We start from the raw sequence: 10398 nt of genomic DNA, 5'->3' as shown, positions 1-10398 counted from the left end.
ACTTTAGGGCAAGTCTGGTCATCGACAAGCCGGGGCAACACCCTGAGAGTTCAACCTCGCCCTTCTTTGCCAGGCGCCCCAGGGCTCCGCCCAGGAACCTGCGTTTTCTCCTCCCATCTGTCTGGCTTACAGTAGATGGGGAGAGAGACCTCATAATCGGCCCCAGAGCTAAAAGAAGTCCGTGCAGATGCCCTGCCCCGCAATGTTACGGGTTTCACGGACCCGCTAGTCTCAGTGTTCGGTTCCCACCCTTATTCTCATCCTTAAGGAATCACTGGTGTTCCTCTGAAGCCCCGCCCTTCGAATGCTCAGAGCTTGCTCTCAGACCTTGCCGCTTTCAGCACACAATCAGTCTTCCTTCGCTCCTCCCAGACCTCGCCTATGCCCGAACATCAGCTCTGTGTTCCGCTGCCTCACTTCTCGGATACCCACTGCTCCCCTTCTCTAAAATGCCCAGGTCTCGACTCACAGGTTCCGCCTCCGTTTGCCTAGTCTAGTTTCACTAGTTCACCGCCCCGCCCCTCCGGGCGGCTCCTTCGTAGGCCCCGCCCCCTGCCGACTGGCCCAAGCTTGTACAAGGCCCTGCCTGTCCCAGGTCGCCTCCGGGTATAGCGGAAACTGGGGGCCGCCCTAGGCCCCGCCCCCTAAGACTCACTTCCGGGCTTTAGCTGCTCCTGAAAGGAAGGACTATGGAGCGTCAGGTGAGGGCTCGGCCCGCGGCCCCCGTGGCCTCCGTAGCCCGGGCTGAGCCTGACCCTGGTGTGTCCCCTGCGCAGGTGCTGCTGAGTGAGCCCCAGGAGGCGGCAGCGCTGTACCGGGGCCTTAGCCGCCAGCCTACCCTGAGCGCCGCCTGCCTGGGCCCGGAGGTCACCACGCAGTATGGGGGCCTCTATCGGACGGTGCACACTGGTGTGTAGACCGAGGGAAGTGGGTGGCGACGGGCAGTGCACCCAGATGGCGAGGTGGGGAATGTGGAGGGCTCGCTGCTTGACGGTGCACACGAGTACGGGGAGGAAACCCGGCCGTAGTTCCTGCGCACAGGTGTTTTGGGGGGCTGTACTGGCCTTACTGGTCAGTACTGCCCGTGAATCAGTTGAAGGTGTGGGAGTGAAATTCAGACTTGGGTGCAAGGTGTGGACCTCGCAGGGCTCTCCACCCTGAACACATGTTATGCTGCCCTTAAAATTCCACGGTTGGTCCGCAGTGGGTTCTCTCCAAGTGCTGTCAGCTCAGGCTCTGGAAGCCTGGGCTTAGGTTATGTCAAGTGAAGAGTTGCCCAGGCTTTCCTAGGGAAAGGTAGGCCTTGATTGGTGGGCAGTGACCCAAACTGGCCCAGACAAGTTGAGCGCCCTCATGCCTCCCTTACAGAATGGACTCAGAGGGACTTGGAACGAATGGAGAACATCCGATTCTGCCGCCAATACCTAGTGTTCCATGATGGAGACTCGGTGGTGTTTGCTGGGCCTGCAGGCAACAGTGTGGAGACCCGGGGGGAGTAAGTGTGAGAGAAGGCGTTTGCAGACAAGACCACAGCCACCTGCCATGCCAGCCTTTCATGAATGCTCACCATGTGTCCTTAGAACGTAGAGCTCTTTACCTATCCCCTTCAGGGACAACTTTGGGCAGCTTCAGTTCTTCAAAGAAGAACCAGATCCCTGTTCCTTGAGAGCTTGTTTGGTCTCTGGAGATATGGCCTGATAAGAGCAAGAAGCTTCTTCCAAACTAGGTCCTAGGTCCCTGGTAATCTGGAGAGAGTCAAGTCACTAACCTAAGGAAGAGAGATAAGGCCAGCTAGCTTGAGGCTGGAAGTGCTTCATGGGCTGGTATGGGATCAGAGCCTCAAGAGTCTTATCAAGGAGTTAGCTGGGAGATAGTCTCCTGTGCTGCCTCCTCTGAGCTTATAAGACTGGTTTAAGGCTTATAAAGCAAGGAAGGAGAGAAAGTCTCACCTAAGCGGTTGTGACCAGAAAAGGGGCAGCACAGGGCTGTGCTAGGGTGTGGCTTAATCCTGACCTACAACCCTGTACTCAGGCTGCTGAGCAGAGAGTCTCCTTCGGGCACCATGAAAGCTGTGCTGCGCAAGGCTGGGGGCCCAGTTTCAGGGGAGGAAAAACAGTTCCTGGAGGTGAGTTTGCAAGGGATACGGTGGCAGGCCATAGGTGACTTAGCCCCACAGCTAAGGCTCTGTTGAGGGGCAGACAGCCTGATGCCCGGATGTCCTCAGGTCTGGGAGAAGAACCGGAAGCTCAAGAGCTTCAACCTGTCAGCACTGGAGAAACACGGGCCTGTTTATGAGGATGGTGAGGCACCTGGCTGGTAAGCAGGCAGGGTGGCAAGATGGGTCAACCATAGTGTTGGGCTCCCCCTAACCATCCCTCCTTGCATCCAGACTGCTTTGGCTGCCTTTCCTGGTCATACTCAGAGACACACTTGTTGTATGTGGCGGAGAAGAAGCGCCCCAAGGCTGAATCCTTCTTTCAAACCAAAGCCTTGGACGTCAGTGCCAGCGATGATGAGATAGCCAGGCCGAAGAAGCCAGACCAGGCCATCAAGGTGCTTGTGGTGTGGCCAGGCCATGAAGGCCCTGCCGGGCTACCCTGTAACTCAGTGTGCTCCCCGCGCTACACCTGACGAACCTGGGGAGGCACTAGCTTCCAGGAGGCAGGGCAGGGTTCTGTAGACACTCTGGGCATCGAGTGTCCTCTGTTCTCAGGGGGATCAGTTTGTGTTTTATGAAGACTGGGGAGAAACCATGGTTTCCAAAAGCATCCCTGTTCTCTGCGTGCTGGACATCGAGAGTGGCAACATCTCAGTGCTCGAGGGCGTCCCTGAAAATGTGTCCCCTGGACAGGTCAGCAGTAGCTTAGCCTGTGCCCCTCATGTAGTTGGGGTTTCCTGCTTGAGCAAGTACCTCTTGCTTATACCTCCCTGTGGTCTTGTTTTCAGGCTTTCTGGGCCCCTGGAGACACAGGTGTGGTGTTTGTGGGCTGGTGGCACGAACCCTTCCGGCTAGGTATCCGATTCTGTACCAATCGCAGGTGAGGAAGTGGGGCAGGGCGGAGGGCCCTGCAGTCCATCCGACCGTGGAGCTGAGTGTCTTTCTGACCATTCCAGATCAGCCCTATACTATGTGGACCTGAGCGGGGGAAAGTGTGGTGAGTGACTGGTAACCACATGTGCTTTCCTGACACACATTAGCCTTTCCCTATCTACGTGATACTCATATTTCTGTATGGCCTAGAACTGCTCTCGGATGACTCCCTGGCTGTTTGTTCTCCTCGTCTGAGCCCAGACCAGTGTCGCATCGTCTACCTGCGGTACCCATCTCTAGGCCCTCATCATCAGTGTAGCCAGCTCTGCCTGGTGAGCTGGAGACGATGGGGGTAGAAGGATGGTTAGCTTCCGCCCGGGGGATAAGAGCTAAAGGATCAGCACCATCTCCCCCTCGGGTCTTCTCCTATCCTCACTGTATTCGTGGCCTGACCTTTCAAGGTAGGACCTGGAGGCTTGAGTACTCTGAGGGCTCACCACCTCCAGAGCATCCTCCAACTACAGAGATGTTTGTCTCTTAGTTCCCATCCACAAGGAGCCAGGCTCTACAAGGAGCTAGGATATAGTGGGGAGTTACACAGTCCCAGCCCCTGCCCAAGGAGAGCTCTGAGTGTCTGGTAGAAGTCCAAGGTACATGCCTATCTGAGACCCTTGTGGATATCTGGTCCGGGATACCATAAAGGAAATATATCAGTCCCACCCTTCCCCAAGGCTGTCCAGAGTTGCCATTGCAAGGGATAGATACAGAGCTCTGTGCCCTGAGATCCATGCTCTGGTGGGTTTGACCACTGTGTTCTCTTGCAGTATGACTGGTACACCAAGATCACTTCAGTGGTGGTGGACATTGTACCTCGGCAGCTAGGAGGTGAGAGGTGCCTGGCAAGGGAAATCAATAGAGCCTGTAGTTCTGCTATCTGTTCCTCATCCTCCTTGCTGGTCCAGCCCTGTGCCCAACCCCCACAGGGATAGAAGATACTACTGTGGGTAATAGTCTAACAGAAAGTTGTTGGCTAGACCAAAACTGAGATCCTAGCAGCCCAAGTTGACTTGGGATGAGTCTCAGGAAGTATACTAGTTTAGCATGTTCTGCCTGAGAAGCACTGGGTCTGAGGGTTTTCTGTGTTGCTCTGTATTCCACCCCACCCCAGCAACCTTTGTCCAGGCTAAGTCAGCTGCTCCTCTGGAAAGGTGGCTCTTGGCTAAGAGGTTTGACATCAGGTGTTTACAGCTCTGCTTGCAATCCTAGGCCATCCCAAGGATATGGGGTTGAAAATCACCCAGAAAGTTCCAGGAGTCCAGTGGACAAAGTTGCAGGAATACAGCGGGAATATAGCCCAGTGGTAAAGCACATGGCTAGCATGTGCAAACCCTGTATTTCATCCTTAGCACATGTCTTCTTTAGTTTGCAAGGACATAATACTAGAAACCTAGTCTGAATCTCAGTTCTACCCATTAGCTATCCTTGGATAGTGCCCTGGCCTCCATGGGCTTCTGTTTCTTCACTTGTGGTCATCTCCACCTTCTGAAGAAGAAGACAATGAAGGACGGGCCTTATTGAGATCCTATACAGGTGCTGTACTCAGCACTCCAGTGGACAAACACATGTAATCTTAATGTTAAGGCCCTTAATGCTGCCAGAGCCCGAAAGAGAACAACTCATAGGAAAACATCCATGTCTGCCTCAGAGGCCTGGGCAGCTCTGCCTCTTCAGGTCCTCAGAAGTCCCTCCTGCTTCCCCTTCCACCTCCTACTTGGTAAACTCCTCATTGTAAGGGTGCCCTCATGTATGGGACTCATTCTACCACAGATTTTAGGGTCCTATGTGGATTCACCAACGTCATAGTCTTGACCCCCAAACCTCTACTCTTAGATGCAACCCAAGCCCTCCTGTCTTTGCAGAGAACTTCTCTGGGATCTACTGCAGTCTTCTGCCTCTGGGCTGCTGGTCAGCTGACAGCCAGAGAGTGGTCTTTGACTCAGCACAGCGCAGCCGGCAGGTAAGGGCCCCGATTATATCGAGGGAACACCGACATTTGCTCTATGATTTCTGCCAAGGAGCCCAGGACCTGGGGCAGAGTGGATATATGTGCCTAGAGGAATGCCCAGCCCCAAAGTCTTATTGGCCCCTTCCTTTTCAACCTTCTGCTGGACTTGCTTTTCCTTGAGGGGATCAGATGTCATGGTGCCCCACAGCAGACCCTTAGGCCTGTTTTCCAGGTGGAAAACCTGGGCCTGTCTCTGAGATGGGTCCCTAAACACTCTAAGGCCAGTTGATGGAGACTAGATGAGTTCTTCTTGAAGGATGAGTGAGGGTACCCATAGTGTGCCACGGTCTTTTGGGCGTGATGTCATTTGTTCTTACATACTCAAGTGGGGCTCAATGGCGTCCTGTACCTTGACTGGGAATATCCAGTAAGTTATGAAGGAACTGAGATTTGAACCTGCATCCAGTAGCCATCACCATAGGCCAAAGGGTCCCTAAGATTGTAGAAAGAAATAGGGATAGCACCCATAGGGCTGTTGGATGTGGTACTACATGTGGTCTCCCCTCTGTTTAAGGACCTGTTTGCTGTGGACACCCAGACGGGCAGTGTTACCTCCCTGACAGCTGGTGAGCAGGGCTTCTGCAGAGGGGGTGAGGGCGGGGTGGTGGATAGGCAGCCATGTGAGGGGTGGAGCTAGAGCTTGACATGAGGCAGCAGGGGTACTCTCAGTCATTCTTGAAAAAAAAAAAAAGATTTATTTATTTATTACGTGTACAGTATTCTGCCTACACCCCAGATCAAATTAGAGATGGTTGTGAGCCACCCTGTGGTTGCTGGGAATTGAACTCAGGTCCTCAGGAAGAGCAGCCAGTGCTCTTAACCTCTGAGCCATCCCTCCAGCCCTGCTCAGTCATTCTTTTTTTTTTTTTTTTTGGTTTTTCGAGACAGGGTTTCTCTGTGTAGCTTTGCGCCTTTCCTGGAACTCGCTTTGGAGACCAGGCTGGCCTCGAACTCACAGAGATCCGCCTGGCTCTGCCTCCCGAGTGCTGGGATTAAAGGCGTGCGCCACCACCGCCCGGCATGCTCAGTCATTCTTAACACTGACTGTTCCACGGCCTTCAGGATCTGAGCGACACACTGCCGCCTTTACTCTGCTGCCCTTTTGCACTCGCCTCCCTCAGCCCTGGCCCCAAAGCCCCACCCAACCCCAGAGTCTGCAGACCTTTCTTGCCAAGCTGTCAGCAGTCATCCACCTCCTTCCCAGACCTTGGAGAAACCTTTGTTGGACTGATTCCCTAGCTTTCCACAAGTAAGCCTATTGTCTGCCTCTGAAACGGCCTTTGAGTGCTCGGCCTGCCCTGACTCTACATCCTCCCCCAGAAAGATGCTGTCTCAGTCAGGGTTTCTATAGCTGTGGAGAGACACCACGACCACGGTGGTGAGGAAAGCATCTAATTGGAGCTGGCTTACAGTTTAGTCCATTGTCGTCATGGTGGGGAGCATGGCAGCACTCAGGCAGACATGGTGCTGGAGAAGGAGCCCAGAGTTCCACATCTGGATTGGCAGGCAGCAGGAAGAGAGAGACACTGGGCCTGGCTTGAGCTTCTGAAACCTCAAAGCCCACCCCCAGGGACATACTTCCTCCAACAAGCCCACACCTCTTAATAGTGCTACTCCTTGTGAACCTATGGAGGTCATTTTCATTCAAACCACCACAGATGCCAAAATTTTGTTCTAATTCTATATCTCTGGGTCGGGACATAGCTCATTGCTTAATATACATAAATAAATAAGTGAATGAATAAACCTTAGATTCCACTATCCAGTCCCCTTTCTTATAGTTTTGGTTGTGAGCCTAGCCTTTAACGGCTGAGCCATCTCTCCAGCCCTCCAGTCCCCTTTCTTTGACCCCGTTTTTTGGGCTAGGCTGCCATCCTTTTTACACTGCAGCCATTGGAATAGGTAGAGTACCATGGTAGCTTTCTGTGTCCCTAGGTCTGGCAGTTCCTGAGCATAGCTAGTGTCTGTCAGATAAACAAGGGATTGAACAGGAGGCTTACCCAGGACATGTGCAGTTAAATGTTCATAAGAGGTACATCTCAGGGTTAAAGGCACAAAAGTGGTGGTCCCCACCAGGCACTTACTATCATCTGCTGCCTCTAGGGGGCTCAGGTGGAAGCTGGAAGCTACTTACAATTGACCAAGACCTTATGGTGGCACAGTTCTCCACGCCCAACCTGCCCCCGAGCCTGGTGAGTATTGGTGAGTCCCAGGCTAGAAGGCAGGAGTTACGAGCTTCCGGGATAATAGAACTGAGCCCAGAGGCTGAACATGGCTGGTCAGCAGGTAGAAGGCAGAGACTTGGATCCAGCCTAGTCCTATGATTCACTGGGCATGGCACTTGTGAGTAGGAACAAGGGGCTAGCATTTGTGCTGTCCTGAACACTCTGCCCACAGAAGTGCCCAGTTCTGTGGTATTAGAGTGCAGGGAGACAAAAGAACCTAGAAGCCAAGAAACGTGGTAGTGGTTGGAAGTGGCTAATATGTGGATGTATACTGGCATATCCTACTCACAAGAAGCTATGCTGTGCCCTTTAGAGATGGCTTCCTGAAACCTGGCCACCTGTGACATTTTCCTTCCCCTTGGCAGAAAGTTGGGTTCCTGCCTCCTGCTGGGAAGGAGCAGTCCGTGTCATGGGTGTCCCTGGAGGAGGCTGAACCTATACCTGACATCCATTGGGGCATCCGTGTGCTACATCCACCTCCAGACCAAGAGAATGTGCAATATGGTGAGCTGGGCCAACAGCAGATTTAACACCTCCAGATTCCCAGCACACAGCATGTGTGGTGATCCTTCCAAGCTCAGGGTTTCTAGGATTTCCTCCAAAATGTTTCTGTTTTTATGGTCATGGGAGTAGCATCCAGAGATCTGAGTACCTGCTGTGGTAATCAGCACTGGGTCCTGCCAAGGCATATTCTCTTTGGTGAGAAAACTAAGACCCAAATAAAATAGGCCACATACAAGGCTTATGTGACTATATCAGAATGCTCTTTTCAGACATTGGGGTCTCTGACTAGGCAGAAAGATCACAAGTTTTAGGGGGTCCATGTGTCATGGTATGAGCTACTTTGGCCAGACCTGTTTCTCTTGATCAGACTCATGCCATAGCTCCAGATGGGGCCTTGGCTGGGGAAGCCCTTGTGAAGTAGCCCTGGTCTTGCTGATTACTGCTTTCTCCCTGCAGCTGACCTTGACTTTGAGGCAATCCTTTTGCAGCCCAGCAACCCTCCAGATAAGACCCAGGTGCCCATGGTAGTCATGCCCCACGGTAGGTATCTACCTAAAAGCCCTTGCCTTCCTCCCACCCCTCCTAGCTGGCCCGTTCATCCTCTTTTTCCTGTCGCAGGGGGACCCCATTCATCCTTTGTCGCTGCCTGGATGCTGTTCCCAGCCATGCTTTGCAAGATGGGCTTTGCAGTGCTGCTGGGTAAGAGAGGACCTGTGGTGTCACTCGGGCTCCGTGACACACACGCCCGTGGCTGGGGAGTCACTCGTCCTCAGACTTTTCTATAGCTCGCTCTTTAGAAACCACTACTAGGGCTGGGTGTGGTGGGGCACACCTTTAATTCCAGCACTCGGGAGGCAGAAGCAGACAGATCTCTGAGTTTGAGGCCAGCCTGGACTACAGAGAGAGATCCAAGACAGCCAGGGCCACACAAAGAAACCCTGTCTCAAAAAAATAAAAAAGAAACCACTGCTAGAAATTGCCATGACCCAGGCTCTGGCTCCATAACCTGGTGATCATGTGGATTAACTTGATGCTTCCGTGGAAAGGATGCTGTGGACTCTGAGTAGCAACCTCCTATCTCTTGACTACTTCCCCTTGACGGCCTGTGATGCAGCTGGTCCCAGGGCCTACTTCACAGATAGATGAATTGGGGTCCAGAGGGCTGAGAAAACTATCTTGTCTCCCACTTTTAGTGAACTATCGTGGCTCCACTGGCTTTGGCCAAGACAACATCCTTTCTCTCCCAGGCAATGTGGGCCACCAGGATGTGAAGGATGTCCAGGTAGCAGGGTGCTGGGCCTCCTGCACAGGGAGGGTGGATCCATGGCTCTAGTCAGCTGACAGGAAGCTAGCTGCAGTGCACTCTGCCTACCCTCTAGTTTGCAGTGGAGCAGGTGCTTCAGGAGGAGCGTTTTGACGCAAGCCGTGTGGCCCTTATGGGTGGTTCCCATGGTGGTTTCCTCTCCTGCCACCTGATTGGTCAGTACCCAGACACCTACAGTGCCTGTATAGCCCGGAACCCTGTGATCAACATTGCCTCCATGATGGGCTCCACTGACATCCCTGATTGGTGAGTGTGCATCAAAGGTCCCTGTCCGCAGGGCGGTGGTGGCGCACGCCTTTAATCCCAGCACTCGGGACGCAGAGGCAGGCGGATCTCTGTGAGTTCGAGGCCAACCTGGTCTCCAAAGCGAGTTCCAGGAAAGGCACAAAGCTACACAGAGAAACCCTGTCTCGAAAAGAAAAAAAAAAAAAAAAAAGGTCCCTGTCCTTCCTTCTGCCCCAAATTCCCATGGAGATCCTGCAGTCTGCATCAGCTTGATCTTTTATAGGTGTGTGGTGGAGGCTGGCTTCCGGTATAGCAGTGACTGCCTGCCAGACCTGAATGTGTGGGAGGAGATGCTGGATAAATCACCCATCAAGTACATCCCTCAGGTACCCAGGTATCCTTGTGTGTATGCCACCTAGCCATCCAGAATCCAGAGCTCAGCTCACCATAGCTCCTTGCTCCCCAAAAACCTAGGTAAAGACACCAGTGTTACTGATGCTGGGCCAAGAGGACCGGCGTGTACCCTTCAAGCAGGGTATGGAGTATTACCGTGCCCTCAAGGCCCGGAATGTGCCTGTTCGGTGAGTGTCAGAGGATAGTCCTGGCAGCCCGTGGCAGGTAAGCAGGACAGGATCCTCTAACCTCATGTGTTGCTGCTCACACAGGCTCCTGCTCTATCCCAAAAGCACGCACGCGCTGTCAGAGGTCGAGGTGGAGTCGGACAGCTTCATGAACACTGTGCTCTGGCTGCACACACATTTGGGCAGCTGAAGCTCCACCGTTCTGCGTGACTAGCCAGTCCGTTTCGCACTTTGCTCTTGGATCTGGCAGAACAGCCAAGAGGTTTCCTGGGCTCTGGACTCTGGATGAGTGGGCAGAGGAATATGGACTACGTAGTCATAATAAATAAGGACACAGAGCCTGGTTTATGCTGGTACTTTGTACCAAGCCATCCCCAACCCCAGACCCCACCCTGGGGTTCAGGAACCCTTGGTCTTGGGTTTGATATCCACAGTGGATTCAT

At 53.3% G+C, this 10398-nt stretch overlaps 1 protein-coding gene across 1 annotated transcript; it reads left to right on the top strand.

Annotated features, from left to right (window-relative positions):
* The first annotated feature begins 575 nt into the window (after nucleotides 1-575).
* On the top strand, nucleotides 576-10293 carry Apeh (acylaminoacyl-peptide hydrolase). Its single transcript, XM_052720652.1, has 22 exons — nucleotides 576-701; nucleotides 777-909; nucleotides 1369-1495; nucleotides 2032-2125; nucleotides 2225-2300; nucleotides 2390-2553; nucleotides 2714-2851; nucleotides 2947-3038; nucleotides 3115-3155; nucleotides 3242-3363; nucleotides 3856-3916; nucleotides 4951-5048; nucleotides 5611-5662; nucleotides 7200-7288; nucleotides 7687-7825; nucleotides 8282-8365; nucleotides 8444-8524; nucleotides 9019-9107; nucleotides 9205-9395; nucleotides 9658-9760; nucleotides 9849-9955; nucleotides 10040-10293. Exons 1-22 carry the CDS (start codon nucleotides 690-692, stop codon nucleotides 10143-10145), a joined length of 2199 nt encoding a protein of 732 aa, XP_052576612.1. The 5' UTR covers nucleotides 576-689; the 3' UTR covers nucleotides 10146-10293.
* The last annotated feature ends 105 nt before the right edge of the window (nucleotides 10294-10398 follow it).

This window comes from Peromyscus californicus, unplaced genomic scaffold (assembly GCF_007827085.1).
Source record: "Peromyscus californicus insignis strain IS unplaced genomic scaffold, ASM782708v3 Scaffold_11__1_contigs__length_118956290, whole genome shotgun sequence".
In the NCBI taxonomy this organism is placed as follows: domain Eukaryota; kingdom Metazoa; phylum Chordata; class Mammalia; order Rodentia; family Cricetidae; genus Peromyscus; species Peromyscus californicus.
The sequence above is the reverse complement of the archived record's forward strand: the minus strand, read 5'-3'. Positions and strand labels throughout refer to the sequence as shown.